Raw genomic sequence first — 18,198 nt, forward strand, 5'->3', positions numbered from 1 at the left:
TTCTTTCTGCTCTGTACATAATGTAATAAACAGCTCTGTTTACCAAGACCTGTTCCGTGCTTATCTCGAACCATAATACAATTTTTTTTTACTGGCTTTGCTGTGATTGATGGTTTCCAAACCTGTCTCAGTCTCTGTGAAGTCTCCATAGAATCGTGTACTCTGACATTCACCAGCAAGGACAGGAATAACACTTAGCATATTTCGAAAGGAGAGAAAATACTAATGTTGGTTTGAAAATATATTGGGAATGTTGATGAATGCAGCTTACCTCTCCAGAAGAGAGAACATTGTTTAGGTATTCCAGAAAAGCCTCGTCCTTGATATCATTGTCTGTAAAAATAAATGTCACTCCATTTCCCTCCTGTCCAGCTGTCCTGTACAGAAACTTCAGCTCCTCCAGCAGGTTTGATGCACTGTATGACCTAAGCATATACAAATAAAGTTACATATAGATAGCTCTAGTATCTTTTCTGTGGTGCTTCAGTACTTTCAATTAATTACAATATAAACCACATAAAAATAAATCTGCTGCAATATGGATTAACCTTCTCACCCCAGTACAATGTTATTACCTTAATTATTCAGTGTGGCTTATTTAACAGTTTGCACTTTAGTAAGGACACATTTCCAAGTACAGAGTGCAGCTAAGGACATTGCTCAAGGATTTAAAAATGACAAAGTTATTGCACACACAAGGATGTTTCTGAAACAGGAGGTCACTTTATGACAGCCTGCTTTATTATATTTTCGAACTTAGATTCACTTAAGAGATACAAATACCACACAAAGTGTGGGCTGTAGACCAAAAGGAAAATCGTTTCTGCACTTTCTAATTCCACTTTGATATGATGTTATTGCTGTTACTGAGACATGGTTGAGAGAGGGGAAGGACTGACAGCTCATTATTCCAGGATACAAGGAGGTAAAAGAGGAGGAGGTGTTGCAATATTGATTAGAGAAACAATTACAGTAGGAGAGAGGGGTGATATCTTGGAAGGCCCCTTAAAGGAAATCATAAGAATAATACTTAAAAACCAAAAAGGAACAATCACATTGTTGGGAATTTTCTTTAAGCCCCAAAACAGTCGGAGAAAAATAGAAGAGTAGCTATGTAAGCAAATTTCAGAGCTGTGCTTTTTTTTAATTCACTCATGCGATGAGGACATTGCTGGCTAGACCTGCATTTATTGCCCAGAGGTTAAGAGTCAACCACATTGCTGTAGGTCTGGAGTCACATGTAGGCCAAACCAGGTAAGGATAGTAGTTTTCTACCCTAAAGCACATTTGTGAACCAGATGGGATTTTCTGACAACCAACATCTTTATATTCTTAATTCTAGATTTTTATTGAATTCAAATTCCACCATCTGCTAAGGCAGGATTCAAACCTGGGTCCCCAGAACATTACTGGGGTCTCTTGATCAGTAGTATAGTAATACTACCATGAGGCCATCACCTCCCCTGTAAAAGTAACAGGCCAGTAATAGCAGGGGATTTCAACTTCCCCAACATTAAAGATAGTAGACACAATGTGAAAGGTTTAGAGAGCACAAATTTTTAAAATACATTCAGGAGAGCTTTTTTAAGCCAGTACATAGAAAGGACATGGCTTAATTTTAGGCAATGAAGCTGCACAAGTGGTCGAACTATCAGTGGGGGATCATTTGCAGACAGTTAAATTCAAGATTGTTATGGAAATGGATATGGCCCATGTCATTCAGGCCCCTGTAAGATTCTAAAATTTTAATCCAAAACTAGAGACATGCATTAAATAGTTCATCCATGCAATATTAGCTGATCAGATATACAGTTGCTATTATTCTTTGAAATGCTGTTCATACAAAGAAACAGTAATATTTCAGTTGTGGATTTACCTTGAGAGAGTGACTTGGAATGTCTGGTAGCCAGCAATAAATGAAGTGAGTCTTGTCAAGCTCTGTTTGCCTGACCCACCTACACCAACAAGTAAAGCATTACCTCGAGGAGTTCTGATGATACGTGATATCTATAAGTGAATCCCAAGACGAAGGTTAAAATGAAAATCTTATCATTAAAATAAATACAGAATTACAGACAAGGATGTTGTAATGATGATTAAAAAATCAATTGCAAAATTTAAAATTTTTTAAATACAATCATGTCATATCATCAAATTAATTCAGTTTTCACTGTGTGGATTATGAGCAATCTCAATTTCAATAGTGGTAGCAAAGTTTTATTTTTTACCGTACAGGTTAAAACAAGGACTGCAGATGCTGGAAACCAGAGTCTAGATTAGAGTGGTGCTGAGAAAGCACAGCAGTTCAGGCAGCATCCAAGAAGCATTAAATCGACGTTTCGGTTACCGTACACTCTTTCCCCTGACATATTTTTAGAAAAATGATTGAGGTGCACCCTCTCCTTTTGGCTGAATGTTTTTGTTTGCCCCCTTAGCAACATCAGCCGTACATTCTGCAATAGCCTTCTTAAATCCTTCTGTTTAATTTCTCTTAGCTCCTTTAAGACCCTCCTTAAAGCCTATCACTTTAAGCAAACAGTTGGTTGCCACACCACCCCATATCCCAATAACTCTTTCTTTTTAAGGTCAGGATTTATCAACGGCTTTGCGTTGCACGTTTCTATACATAAGTGATAATGTACACATGTAACTTATTTTATTCAAAGTTGCGCTGAAAGAATGTTGCCACCAACTTTAAGAAGAATCAAGAACAGGAAGAGACAGAAGAGATTCAAGAAAATAAAGCTTGGAGAAAAATAAAGTTAAAAGGAGAACTGACTGAGGTCAATAATTGGATAAAGGATATTGGATTGTATAACCAGGAATTCTTGGTAGGCCTCAGCCTTCTTCTGACAGTATCAGTGCAAAAATGGGATTTGGACTCCATAAGATGGACTTCCCTCTTCCCTTGCCCATAAATAGTTTGACTTAAGAATGGTGGCCCCATGAGATGAGGTATACCAGCATCCAGAAGACTACAATCTAGTCCTCTCTTGTTTTGAAAAAGAGTGAAAGGCTCCAGGTTAGAGTTGAAGCCTGGACTCCATCAAAGATAAGGTCAAACTTCTTTTTTTAAAATTTTAGGATCAACCACTTACACAGGAAATCAATGAGTAAAAAGGAAACAGAAGAAGGTTATATCAGAGGCAAGGATGGCCTAGCATGACAGGACTTTAAGAACAATGTATGAAGGATAATCTTCTGGTTACATGGACACCCCCTCCCCTCACTGAGTGCTGCTAACCAGCAACTGTCAACAGGAAACACTTCCAAAGTATTTCAACTAAAATCCTGAATCACCTGCACAACTATAAATGTTCCACTGTCTACTCTTCACAAATGTCTCAGAGAGTGAATTACGTATCTTTTAAATTTTATCTTTTCTTGGATCACTTCTCATTTCTAATCTGTGTATTTGTTGCATTAATTTTCTTTTCCTCACATTTAGTAACAAATAATTCCTATTTTAATTAACTCAGGGCAGCCTAGTTAAATTGGCTCCTTTCAGAACATAAGTTTGGAGTCAGCAAAAGATAAGGAAGAGGATCCTTTGTAAATTAATTTTGTAGCAACTAACTGAGGTAGGCAGTGAATAAAGAAGGGATGCACTCATCCCTCTTCACCTGAAAACTTGGTAATTTGAGGTATCCCATTTGGAACTGTAATAACTCGAGGAACCTCACCCAGGATCTGGTCACAACACTAGCTTATGTATTCTAGTCTTTGGGTTAAGATTTTAGTCCAAAGTCTACTACTTCACCATCAAGTGAAGCAAGGCTAACACCGGAAAACAATATTCCATTCAACCCTCGTTCTTTACTCCCAAAATTCCCAATAGTTTTGCCAATTCGCTATGAACAAATATTAATCCAAACTCAGATTTAAAACAAAAGATCAGAATTCTCAAGTTTCATTAGGGCTGAATTATGTTCACAAGGTAAATAAATTCTACTCCACCTTGGCAAGGTGAATCATAGCATCTTCAAAGAAGACTAAATCTAAGTGTCCCCCACGTACAGTCTCGTTGTAAAGGAACATGAACAGGTTCAACCTCTCTTTCAACATATCTAAAGATTCAATGGCCTCATACACTTTGGGCATCTCGTATTCGGTATCTTCTGGCTCCTCTCCTGGAAATAGTAAGAGAAAGAACAAACTATTCTGTACATTCTAACACAAAACATAGCAAATGGACACTGGGCATTCTCAGGGAAACAGAAAGGTTAGATATTCCTCCCCTCAAATTTGAATACGAGAATTTAAAAGCAACTCAACCAGCTGAGCATAACAAATGCTAACGGTGTAATTGAGGACATTCTATAATTAGAAGCTTCTCAGAGCGTGAGATGCGAAATGAAATGCAAAACAATTTTTACAGTATTTCATTTCAGCATGAGTAAAATCAAAGAGAAATTCTTTTCAAAAACTAGCAGGTAGTTAATCTCGGAAGGAAGAACAATTTAAATTTTGGATTTTAACAGGTTCAGAAAAATTTGAGTTTCTCTGGATCAGTATTTTAAATTTTGAATACGGCTCTGAAAGACATGATATTGAATTAAATATCAATGCCATAGCAGAAAATTTTCACAAATCATTTGGTTGAAAGCCAAGAACATATATCTACGAGAGAAAAAGAGATAATCAAATGTCCTATTGTGTGTTTACTCATGAGCAGCTTGAAATGGCATAGGCTGCACTATTCACAGCTATCCTCTTTCCAATAAACTGAGAGGTTCAAAAGAGGGCCTAAAGAGGAGAAAATAAGACAAATAAGATAGATGTGTGGTCTTGATGCAAACACTTACAAAAAATTAAAAAGTTAAAATCAAATAATATTACTGATCAATGTGGTCTATCATATGAGCTCAAAATTTAGATACCAATACTCAATACTCTGAGTGTGTGCTACAATCTGTGTGAAAGTCTGCATGCAAATAATGTCCTGACCTGTGGCCTCAGGTGGATCACGCAAGAAATCTACAAACAGGTCTTCACTCTCCACGTTGATGACACTCTTGATTTCATCCCCAAGTTCTTCAGTGGCAACATGAATTAATGTTTGATCAAACCATTCACAGTCTTCAGAGTTTATAAAGCGATCAGCCACCACTCGTGTACATTCATGTTTCCAAAGCTTCAGAAGCATCTATTTAAAACAATATTCACAGTAAAGTCAGGTTTAATATTCAAGTGCTTTTCATTTATTGCCAATTTGTTTCAATGTTTTCTTTGACAAACAATCACATCTACCACTGGGATAATCACAGGTTAATGTGGAAGAACAGTCTTCAGATTAAGAACATGGTGAGACAATAAGGTGGATTCAACCAAAGCTATGAGAGGCAGTGAGTGATATTTGAGGAATCACAGGCACTCGGTGTCTGATTTTCAATTGGCCAATTCTAAATCAGTTCCTGTATATACCTGGAGGCTGGTGCACTCACTAGATCTTAGTTGTAGTCATAAAGGTCTACAGCACGGGAACAGTTCCTTTGGCCCAATTTGTCCATATTACAGTCCATATTCTGATTTTCACAATTTAATTTAGTCCCATCTGCCTGCATATGGAGGTCCATACCCCTCCATACCTATCCCATCCATGTACCTGTCTAAACGTTTCTTAACTGAGGAAATTGTACTCACTTCCACCACTACCTCTGGAAGCCCATTCCAGACACTTACCGCCCTCTCCTTGAAAACAATTGTCCCTCTGGATCCTTTTGTATCTCTCCCCTCTCACCTTCAACCTATGCCCTCCAGTTTTAGACTCCCCTACCATGGGGGAATGCTGTTGGCTGTCAACCTCATCAATGCCTCTCATGATTTTATAGACCTCTGTAAGGTCATCCCTCAGTCTCCTACGGTGCAGGCAAAAAAGTCCCAGCCTATCTGGCCTCTCTTTAGAACTCAAACTCAAATCTTGATTTTCCTCTATTCATCTTAATGGACTGCAATTACATGGTCTAGCAATATACAAGGAAGGATCCTGACCACTGTACTAAAATACAATATTTACCAATGTTCTTCTATAATAATCAAGAAATATTACAGATACACTCTCTACCTAAGCAAACCAATCAACAAAGAAAATGTACTTTGATAAGCACAGTTTGAAATTAATATTGGAGATTTATAGTGAATAAATGGAGCACTCCATTGCAGCAAGTCATTCTGGTGACACTTTTAAACACACAGGTTAAGTATGGATAGTTCCATTAATAAACTAGTCAACTAATTTTTAAATAAATCAGGATCTTGCTTCTACATATTCATCTAGAGGTCCACTCAATGAATTAAAAGAAAGAAGCACTTGCATTTCCATAGCAACTTCCACATTCACAGGATGTTCCAAACTACTTCACAAGGAAACCACTTCAAAAGTAAACAAAATTAGTCCCTCGTGGGCTAAGATTGAGAAATTATAATGGTCCCTTTTGGGCTGAGATTGAGAAATTATAATGGTCCCTTTTGGGCTGAGATTGAGAAATTAGAACGGAAAATAAGAGAACAGCAAAGGCTTTAAATTTGTAGTTTCACCCCGTCTGCTATTTGAGTATTCTAATGATTTCTCAGTCAGCTGCGTAGGGGTTCCCCACTTATCTTCAATCCTACATTGGCATTGACTTGAGGATCTTCAAGGAGCATTGCATTTAACAGATTGAATGAATCCAAACCTGTCTCCCACGGCCTGGGATATTTCAATCCTGAGATTTCTTTAAACAAGCAGCTTATTTGCTGAGGGAAGAAGATGGACCAGGACACTATTCTACCTTGAACCGTATTGTGGGATCCTTTACTATTAAGTAGAATAGGCTGAGGACTTTAGTTTGCAGCAGCTCTGATACTAGAGCACTCCCTCAGCAGTGGGCTGGGGTGCCATGCTACATTTTGTGTTCAGGTCCTGCGGTGGGAGATGATTCAGGAAACTTCTGATTCTGTGGCTATAATATGGCCCTGCCCACTCACTATGCTATAGTGCTAGATGTTATATGGCCCTGCCCACTCACTGTGCTATATGAGCTGTTATATGGTCCTGCCCACTCACTGTGCTATATGAGCTGTTATATGGCCCTGCCCACTCACTATACTATATGAGCACATTCACAACTAATTACAGCTTATATTAATGTGGTAGATATCAGAGACCTTGAGGAGCTCCAAATGTTATGTCTCACTCCTTCATGATCCTCAGTTGTTCTGTCCACAAATCCACATGACTTGATCATAGTAAGTGGTGCTTATGATAGGCCTCAGTATTAACTCTTTCAGACTGTTTCACCAAAGCTAATTTCTCCACATGAGGAACAACCTACTTATATCGGCTACATATTTCTCTTCAAGAACACTTACAGTATAGTGTTCACTGAAATCGATGCATTTATCATGGACAAGAGGGGATTGAGATGAATTTAAGTTTCCCCTTTTAAGTATGAGACAGCAACATATTGTTTGATGTAATGTTTTCCTTTTTTTTCTTACTCAGATAAGACTGACAGCTGTTCCCCAAATCCTGTTTTATTTTTTAGTTTCAATCTGGAAATAAGCCCACAGCAAAATCTTTTAAGATGTAATCAAAGGTAGGGTTTATTAACAATTCAAAACACAGAGGAATTGTTTTGCTGCTTCATTCATACACAGGTATACAGAGTAAAAAGAAAAAGAAATGGAAAGAAAGAAGTTACAACTTATGACTTTCTTTAAAAAAAAATGTTGGCATTATTTAACACGACTTAGAGTCCAGTATGTCAATATCTAATCGGGAGTCTGTCAGTTGGCTGACCTTTATCAATTCTTCTACTGGGAGTTGAACAGTAGAAGGATGGCAATCACATGTGCAGCAACATTTCTTATACATGAAGAATTACACTGGTTTGGCAGTCAAAGTCTGGGATTCTTTCTGGGAATGAGACTTTTGAGAGAGACAGGAAGATGTAGAGAGCACGCCTTTCAGTTGCTATAGCTTGGACATCTCTTCCCCAGACGTTAAGACAGCAACTGACTTGGAATTCCAGAATTGTATACTTCAACAAGCAACAAGCTCAGATTCAGTGCTGTGCCAAAGGCATGAGGGCCTATTTCAGTGAACTAATTGGAAAGTAATTAAGCTACCAATGTAGCTTTACCTCCTCTAGTGAAGTTTTCATTGTAAGGTCATTGTAACAGCATTAACGCTTATTTTATAGATTTGATATTTCCCTTTGTCTGGGGCTGGCTGGTCGCAGATGTATGACTTGAAGCCGAACATGCATGATGGGAAATCATTTTAACTTTACATAAACAGCACATCAGTTTGCTGTGAAAGAAGGAAGTCAAACCAGATTGCTGGTACAGCAAATGGCTGATGCTAAACATTATTCAATCTCTATGGTTAAAAATATAAATATAAAAAAAGACAAATAATAGGAACCATGACAGCAGAGGTCTCCTGTTACATGACCCTTGGAATCTCAGAGTCATGAAGGTTCTGATCAAAAGATATGTCTTCAAGCTTTCTGGGAGGTTGGAACAAAAAGACCTTAAAAAAAAGAACACTGGAGACATCGACATCAACAACTTGTGACCCACCATTACGAAATATGACACTCTTGAGTTTGGAACTCAGATAAGACTACAACACGTTGGTGTGAACTTGGCCAGTCCATCATGCCAGGTACTGAATTCAGTGTACTGAATAGCATACAAAGTGGTTAAGAATTACTAATATATATGTATGCTATAATTGATTGAAATATTAATAAAAATTAAGTTGTGCTAGACTTTAACTTGAGTGGTCTTTTTGTGCATCATGTCAGCTGACATCTAGTCCAAGGGCCAAAGATGGTTCATGTCCACGTCCTTTCTGTCAGCAATGGCTGGAATATCTATGCAATGCAGGAATATCTGGAAATTTAATCCTGCGATCAGCCTCCGCCATTTTATGAATCCAGCAGGGTTTTCCACTTTTAAAAGAAACTGAACTTCAGCATGAAAATATATAAGAGAATAGGTCATAGAGTCACAGAGTCATAGAGATGTACAGCATGGAAACAGACCCTTTGGTTAAACCTATCCACGCCGACCAGATATCTCAACCCAATCTAGTCCCACCTGCCAGGACTGGGCCCATATCCCTCCAAACCCTTCCTATTCATGCACCCATCCAAATGCTTTTTAAATGTTGCAATTGTACCAGCCTCCACCGCTTCCTCTGGCAGCTCATTCCATACATGTAACACTCTCTGCATGAGAAAGTTGCCCCTTAGGTCTCTTTTATATCTTTCCCCTCTCACCCTAAACCTATGCCCTCTAGTTCTGGACTCCCTGACCCTAGGGAAAAGACTTTGCCTATTTACCCTATTCATGCGCTTCATAATTTTGTAAACTTCGATAAGTTCACCCCTCAACCTCCGACGCTCCAGGGAAAACGGCTCCAGCCTGTTCAGCTTCTCCCTATAGCTCACATCCTCCAACCCTAGCAACATCCTTGTAAGTCCTTTTTGAACCTTTCAAGTTTCACAACCCCTTTCTGATAGGAAGGAGACCAGAATTGCACGCAATATTCCAACAGTTGCCTAACCAATGTCCTGTACAGCCACCTCCCAACTCCTGTACTCAATACTCTGACCAATAAAGGAAAGCATACCAAACGCCTTCTTCACTATCCTATCTTCCTGCGACTCCACTTTCAAGGAGCTATGAACCTGCACTCCAAGGTCTCTTTGTTCCGCAACACTCCCTAGGACCTTACCATTAAGTGTATAAGTCCTGCTAAGATTTGCTTTCCCAAAATGCAGCACCTCGCATTTATCTGAATTAAACTCCATCTGCTACTTGGCCCATCTGGTGAAGATCCTGTTGTAATCTGAGCTAAACCTCTGAGCTACACCTCCAATTTTGGTGTCATCTGCAAACTTACTAACTATACCTCTTATGCTCGCATCCAAATCATTTATGTAAATGACAAAAAGTAGAGGACTCAGCACCAATCCTTGTGGCACTCCACTGGTCACAGGCCTCCAGTCTGAGAAACAACCCTACACCACCACCCTCTGTCTTCTACCTTTGAGCCAGTTCTGTATCCAAATGGCTAGTTCTCCCTGTATTCCATGAGATCTAACCTTGCTAATCAGTCTCCCATGGGAACCTTATCGAACGCCTTACTGAAGTCCATATAGATCACATCTATCCCTCTGCCCTCATCAATCCTCTTTGTTACTTCTTCAAAAAACTCAACCAATTTTGTGAGACATGATTTCCCACGCATAAAGCCATGTTGACTATCTCTAATCAGGCCTTGCCTTTCCAAATACATGTACATCCTGTCCCTCAGGATTCCCTCCAACAACTTGCCCACCACCAACATCAGGCTCACTGATCTATAGTTCCCTGGCTTGCCCTTACCACCCTTCTTAAACAGTGGCACCACGTTAGCCAACCTCCAGTCTTCCGGCACCTCATCTGTGACTATCGATGATACAAATATCTCAGCAAGAGGCCCAGCAATCACTTCTCTACATTCCCACAGAGTTCTAGTGTACACCTGATCAGGTTCTGGGGATATCCCCCATTTTCTGCGGCTCCACACAAAGGCCGCCTTGCTGATCTTTGAGGGGCCCTATTCTCTCCCTAGTTATTCTTTTATCCTTCATGTATTGGTAAACACCCTTTGGATTCTCCATAATTCTAGTTGAAAAAGCTATCTCATGTCCCCTTTTTGTCCTCTTAATTTCCCTCTTAACTATACTCTTACTGCCTTTATACTCTTCTAAGGATTCAGATGACACACAAACTTGGGCTTTACAGTGCTTGTTTTCTCACAGACAGTCAAGAGTGGGGTCAGCACTTGAATACTACTGGTGAGAAAAGTATATTTTTCAATCACGGAGTTTATTTTGAGTTGAAGAACTGATTTACTTGTGCTTCTTTCAATTTTACTATGCCTATTGCCCACTTATCCCCTCTACATTGTGGAAGTAAAATGTAGATTGGTTGACTACTTTGTGAGAACATTTCTGTTCTGTCAGCTAGTTTGATTATGGTTTCTGGTCATCTGTAATTCAAATCCTCTAACAAATTCGTACCTTGACCTCTCAAGACTTGGCTTCCAAAACTATTGCAATGAAACTTAACATGAACTTGAGAAACAGCACCTCTTCAATTCGACACTTTACAGTTTTCTAGGCTCAACAATGAACTCAATAATTTCAGATAATAACTTTTTTACTTATCTTTTCAGATAACAGATGTTGATGATGATTTTTCACCCCCTTTAGATCCATTTTTTTGTTTCTTCACATATCCTATTGCCGTCTTCTATTGCCTTGTACCATGATCCCTTTTGTTAGTTAATCTCACCTGCCTTCCATCTTCAAACAGATCTCTTGTGTTCCCTTTCCCCATTCCCATTTCCTGCCTTTGCACGTGTTCATAATTTGTTACAGTTTGGTTGTTAGTTGTGACATAAGATATTCAACCAGAAACATTAAATGTTTCTTTCTCTCCATAGGTGACTACAGTGTTCTTTACTATCATTTCAGATTTCCAGCATCCATGGTATTTTGTATAATGATTTATTAACTTGGACAAGAGAGAAAATGAACCGTAGTGCCCAGGTCTCCATACCCAAACATGCTTATATATAATGTAGTAAAGCTGGGCAGAAAATATGAAGACTATGAGATGTGCAAACTAAAGGAAATGTAATGAAGTACAGCGCTGTTATTTGAAAGCGGGGATTGTACAGAAAGAGGTTACACTTATAGAATGTTTTATCATGTCCCCTTATAGTCATTTACAGCTAATAAATTACCTTTGAAATACAATCATCATCATTATTACAGAACGAGTACCTCTTTGTAACAAATGACTTCCGCAGTGGCGTTGAGCATGCCCTGCCAAATTCTGGAGAGATCTCGTAAATTAAACACATAATGAAACTTGGCTGGTGTTGGAAGCATTTTAGCTTTGACAATTTGCCACAATTTCCGCGTGATGGGAACAAGCTGAGCTGCTAAGCCTACCACCTCTTCAGTAAATCCTCGCTGCTTGCAGAAATGACCCACTCCAATCACACCTGAAGCCATTAGAAAATAATGACATAGAAGAGAAAATCTTATGTAATTACATAAATCAATCTACTTTTCTTTTGTAACATTTTTTGTGCCAAAACAATTATTCCCAAGCTTTTCCTAAATATCGCATTGCCTAACCAAACATAAGTTTTAGAAATACTGGCCACAACGTTAAATCTATGGCCACTAATTATATTTCTACACCCTACTGTGCATAAAATTTACTGCAAATTTTATATTAAGGGTGACAATTGCAATCTGTAAATTATAATGATACCAATTTGCAAAAAGAAATAATTGGTTAAGAATTACATACCCATAAAGTTTGACTTACCAAAGACTTTGTCAATGGAGATATTAGAATACAGCGTACAGTTAAAAATCGAGAAATGTCTCTTCAGTCTTTGAGGAATGTCATTCCGTCCACCACCAGGGTGGATCATTGCAGCAATAAACTGGATGTCCACAATGTGTGTAAACTCTCCTGGCTTCTCCAGATTATAGAAGCCTTTCTGTTCTATCAACTGCCTTAAAATCTCATTGGTTACCTTAAATCATAACAAAACAATATGTTACTCATACTTTCCTGTCAGCGGATTGTCCCAACCAACTCTCATTGTAGAAAGTGCCAGTACCAGAACTGCAGGAAGATGCAGTCTCATCATTTTACTTTGTTGAAAATTCAGTACAGTTAGTTGTAACTAGTGAACTGTCACATAATCATGCACCAGTATATCAAAACACATTAAGAAAATTCAAAGTTGAAAATTTATTTTACCAGTTTAACATTGTGAAAAATAAGTAGCATTTGGTGGCCCTTGATATATTTAGTTTCAAAGTTCATGCCATCAGACTTATAATTCCAATTTTTACTGGTTAAATTTTCAAGAGAGCAATCCATATTTTCTGGTTTCATCAGGCTGAATTATTTTCCTCAATCCTTATCGGTGTATCATAAACACTATTGACATAGTGTCCTAATGCCATCTGTGACTTTGGCTTCTTCTAAAAGAAAAAGCACTCCATATCAATATTGGAGTGCTGAAAATATAAAATGAGCAACCCATTCTCCACATTCTCCTCTCCCCCACACCTACCATGGTGGACGTGCTGAGTCATAAAATGTCCCAACTCAAGCTACCAGCCTCAATAGCGGAAAACCGGCCAATGATATCCTCCTAATTCTTACTTTCCTGCCCTCACACTCCTATCATTGCTCATCCTATAGTTCATTCTTGCAGTGAACTGCCTTTCTGGAGTAATCGGAAAGTGAGGAAAGTCTTCATTGCTCAAATGGATAAATCTTGACAATCAAAAAAAAATTTCCCATTGTCAATATTTTTATATCTAGCAAAGAACTGCACTACAAGAAGATAAAGACATGGATTTTTGAAAAGCCAAACTATCTTGTTCCAGGTCACCTGCAAAAGTACCCTGAAGGTTAATCATTGATTCCTGGAGACTTAGAGAAGTCCTGGATGGTTGAGAACCTTAGTATACAATCATATGTATATTTGCTCTCCAACCTCTCCAGACTCTATTGTTTTAGAAATCAACACTCAGAAAATTTAACAAGGTGATGTTTTCCTTAAGCTAATGGCCTAGCTCATGCTAAAAAAGATGCAATGGTTAGACAATACTGCCAATTTTACACCTTCTTGGCCACCTGGAATTATATATTGTAAAATACTAACAAGTGTACTCTCGTTAGATACAGTCAACAAGATAATGACAATCTGATATGAACTAAGTCAATAAGTAAATAAATGAACTGAGCAGTTGTATTTACCTGATCACCCCACTTGTTGATAATAGGCATGTTTATATCATCTATAAACACAGTCATTTTCTTTCCAGCTTGAGGTCCATATACATTCCCCATTCTTTTGTCCACATAGCTTTCTATAGTCCTCTAATTAAAAAGGGAGAATATGTACACTTAACTTGAAAGATGGAAATTCTAATCATCTTTTAGCTTGTTGCAAACTAATCAAAGTGAATGAGTTTTTGATCCTATTTGGAACAACATTTCTTGAAATAGTTGATCACAACAACTTTTATAGGAACAGCAGGAAGACATTCAGCCCCTTGAGCTTGTTCTTCCATTTAATGAGATTGTGGCTGACTTGTGGCCTACCTCCATAAACCTGCCTTTGGCCCATATCCCTTAATACCTTTGCTTAACAAAAATGGATCCACCTCAGATATAAAATTAACAACTGATCTTGCATCAACCACCATTCATGAAAGAGAGTTCCAAATATCTAACTTGCTTTGTGTGTAGAAATGGCTCAAGAAAATCTCTTCTCAATGGTCTCACCCTAATCCTCAGACTATGGCCCCTAGTTCCAAAATATCCAGCCAGTAGGAACACTTTATATTTATTTACCCTGTCTGTTCCTATTAATATCTTGAAGACTGATCAAATCGCTCCTTAACTTTATAAATTATAGCGAAAACAGGTCTAATTTGTATAATCCCTCCTCGTAATACAATCCCTGAAGTCTAGGTATCACACTTGTAATTCTATGTTGTACTCCCGCCAGGGCCAACATATCTTTCCTAAGGTGTAGAGTCCAGATCTGCTCACAGTACTCTAGTTGGGACTTGACCAATGTTTTGTATAGCCACAGCATAACTTCTGCATCCTTCTACCCATTTCTCTCAATTAAACAGCCAGGATTCCACTGATTATTTTCAGCTTTTGTTCACAATGGCATTTTAACGATCTATGTACCTGAACCCCTCTACCCTCTCCATGCACCCCGCCTCCCCCCAAGTCTCTTTGGACATCCACTGTATTTAGCTTCAGACCTTCTAGAAAGTACTTCAATCTATCCTTTTTGGATAAATTCACACTGAAATCTACTGAAATCCATTTGCCCATTTCTCTAATTTATCAATATTCCTTAGTAATTTTATGCATTAATCTACACTGCCATCTAAATTTATGTCAATATTTAATTTTTTAAAAACTGTCTGAAGTCAAGATAAAATAATGACATTAGAGCGTTATTACATGGCAATGAACAGTCACTTGAGGCTCAACATTAGATTAAACCCTCTAATTTGTTTCTGATATATACTGGCTACAATCGAGTGGGAAATCTGTCAGCAAGGACTGCAGCTGACCTCAAAGTCAATGACACAAGAGGCCATTTATACAAGAGGATTAATAGCGATAATAACTTTATAGTGCATTCACTAAAATGTGCAATAGAACATCGTTAAGTTTAATATTCAATTGTGAGTAAGTGAGAACAGCTTCTTATGCCATTATCTAAAGGAGGGATTCAAGTAACATCTCAAACTGCAGGACATTTGAGACACTCAAGTGATTTGGTGATCACTTGAAACCTAAGACTGATGTATAACTTGCGATTCTCTATTAACTATCTAGTAATTAGTTTCAACTCAGTTCTGCTTCTATGGGCAGGTGTGTGGTCAAGAAATTTCTTGAGGTCAACGTTAGCAGTTATAACAAAGTTAAACTGTCAAAGGTGAATGGAAGGGAAGAGGTATGAGAGGAAGGCAAGAATAGGGAGAAGGAAAATAGCAAAAGGGAAGAAATGGTGATAGGGAGAAATTATGAGGTAAGGAGGGTACAAAATGGATGGAAAAAGAAGGATTGGAGGAGGGAATGGTGCAGGGGAAGAGGCAGACAGACAAGACCCTGAGAGGGATGTACTTTCCTTCTTACATGGATCACTCTTTCTTCCCATGAAGAGGGAGAAATGACCACAGAACTGTAATGGGTGATGCTTTAGGAAGGAGGTTGGAGGGTTTGTGGTGGAGGAAAATAATTCCAGATTTGGGGAGTGGGGTTATGTTGGGGAATGGCAGTGAGGTGGGGAGGGGATGCAATAGGAGATGCCCCTTGATGTGAAGGGCTGTGGAGGATTGGAGAAAGGCCAATTTTGATGGTATTAGGAAAGAACTTTCAAAAGCTGATTGGGGGCAGATGTTTGCAGATAAATGGATGGCTGGAAAATGGGAAGCCTTCAGAAATGAGATAACGAGAATCCAGAGAAAGTACATTCCTGTTGGGGTGAAAGGAAAGGCTGGTAGGTATAGGGAATGCTGGATGTCTAAAGAAATTGAGGGTTTGGTTAAGAAAAAGAAGGAAGCATATGTCAGGCATAGACAGGATAGATCGAGTGAAGAGTATAAAGGCAGTAGGAGTATACTTTAGAGCGAAATCAGGAGGGCAAAAAGTGGACATGAGATAGCTTTGGCAAATGGAGTTAAGGAGAATCCAAAAGGTTTTTACAAATACATCAAGGATAAAAAGGTAACTAGGGAGAGAATAGGGCCCTCAAAAATCAGCAAGGCGGCCTTTGTATGGAGCCGCAGAAAATGGGGGAGATACAAAATGAATATTTTGCATCAGTGTGTTTACTGTGGAAAAGGACATGGAAGATATAGATTGCAGGAAAATAGATGGTGACATGTTGAAAAATGTCCATATTACAGAGGAGGAAGAGCCAGATGTCTTGAAACGCATAAAGGTGGATAAATCCCCAGGACCTGATCAGGTGTACCCTAGAACTCTGTGGGAAGCTAGGGAAGTGATTACAGGACCTCTTGCTGAGATATTTGTATCATCGATAGCTACAGGTGAGCTGTAGGAAGACTGGAGGTTGGCTAACATGGTATCACCATTTAAGAAGGTAATGACAAGCCAGGCAATTATAGACTCCCGTGAGCCTGACGTTAGTGGTGGGCAAGTTGGTGGAGGGAATCCTGAGGGACAGGATGTACATGTATTTGGAATGGCAAAGATTGATTAGGGATAGTGTAATGGAAAATTAATACTAATTGTGAAATCTATAAAAGAATACTTCGAAAAGTCTTGCAGGCAGTCAGAAAAGCAGAGTCAGGAAAAATATAACCAGACTCACAGTAGCCTCACAAGGACAGTCACTATCATATCAACAGTCAAGGAATGAGAAAAACAACTCCATGCGTGGAAAGGAGCTCAAATGTTCCCAGCTCTTGGCCTTGAAATGTGATAAGAGTAAGCGAAGTTTAGTATAAAGGCAATATGTGAAAGCTATTCAGGCACCCCTTACATGCAGCATCTTGCCAAGCCAATGTATTGGGTCAGCTCTGCAGAGTTTCAAAATAAACTTTTTCTTTTGAGCATTTGAGTCGGGTCAACTTAATTTCCATGACAATAGTCAACATGGCTTTGTGTGTGGGAAATCATGTCTCACAAACTTGATTGAGTTTCTTGAAGAAGTAACAAAGAGGATTTGTGAGGGCAGAGCGGTAGATATGACCTATATGGACTTCAGTAAGGCGTTCGACAAGGTTCCCCATGGGAGACTGATTAGCAAGATTAGATCTCATTGAATACAGGGAGAACTAGCCATTTGTATATAGAACTGGCTCAAAGGTAGAAGACAGAGGGTGGTGGTGGAGGGTTGTTTTTCAGACTGGAGGCCTGTGAGCAATGGAGTGCCACAAAGATCGGTGCTGAGTCCTCTAATTTTCGTCACTTACATAAATGATTTGGATGTGAGCATGAGAGGTATAGTTAGTAAGTTTGCAGATGACACCAAAATTGGAGGTGTAGTGGACAGCGAAGAGGGTTACCTCAGATTACAACAGGATCTGGACCAGATGGGCCAATGGTCTGAGAAATGGCAGATGGAATTTAATTCAGATAAATGCGAGGTGCTGCATTTTGGGAAAGCAAATCTTAGCAGGACATATACACTTAATGGTCAGGTCCTAGGGAGTGTTGCTGAACAAAGAGACCTTGGAGTGCAGATTCATAGCTCCTTGAAAGTGGAGTCACAGGTAGATAGGATAGTGAAGAAGGCGTTTAGTATGCTTTCCTTTATTGGTCAGAGTATTGAGTACAAGAGTTGGGAGGTCATGTTGTAGCTGTACAGGACATTGGTTAGGCCACTGTTGGAATATTGCATGCAATTCTGGTCTCCTTCCTATTGGAAAGATGTTGTGAAACTTGAAAGGGTTCAGAAAAGATTTACAAGGATGTTGCCAGGGTTGGAGGATTTGAGCTACAGGAGAGGCTGAACAGGCTGGTGCTGTTTTTCCGGAGCATCGGAGGCTGAGGGGTGACTTTATAGAGGTTTATAAAATGATGAGGGGCATGGATAGGATAAATAGACAAAGTCTT

At 38.9% G+C, this 18,198-nt stretch overlaps 1 protein-coding gene across 1 annotated transcript in view; it reads right to left on the minus strand.

Moving 5' to 3' along the window:
- LOC122558738 (dynein axonemal heavy chain 5-like) overlaps nt 1-18,198 on the minus strand; it is a 269,744-nt gene that overhangs the window by 96,400 nt on the left and 155,146 nt on the right. The window contains exons 49-55 of the mRNA XM_087996146.1: nt 13,840-13,962; nt 12,385-12,598; nt 11,829-12,052; nt 4,948-5,146; nt 3,958-4,130; nt 1,877-2,007; nt 272-425 (exon numbers count right to left, since the gene is read on the minus strand). Of these exons, the coding sequence (XP_087852272.1) occupies nt 272-425; nt 1,877-2,007; nt 3,958-4,130; nt 4,948-5,146; nt 11,829-12,052; nt 12,385-12,598; nt 13,840-13,962 (1,218 nt within the window). The remainder of the gene's footprint in view (nt 1-271; nt 426-1,876; nt 2,008-3,957; nt 4,131-4,947; nt 5,147-11,828; nt 12,053-12,384; nt 12,599-13,839; nt 13,963-18,198) is intronic.

The sequence above is a fragment of the Chiloscyllium plagiosum genome, unplaced genomic scaffold, assembly GCF_037043375.1.
Source record: "Chiloscyllium plagiosum isolate Xiang-an unplaced genomic scaffold, Cpla_swu_hap1 HiC_scaffold_17, whole genome shotgun sequence".
NCBI classification, from domain to species: Eukaryota; Metazoa; Chordata; class Chondrichthyes; order Orectolobiformes; family Hemiscylliidae; genus Chiloscyllium; species Chiloscyllium plagiosum.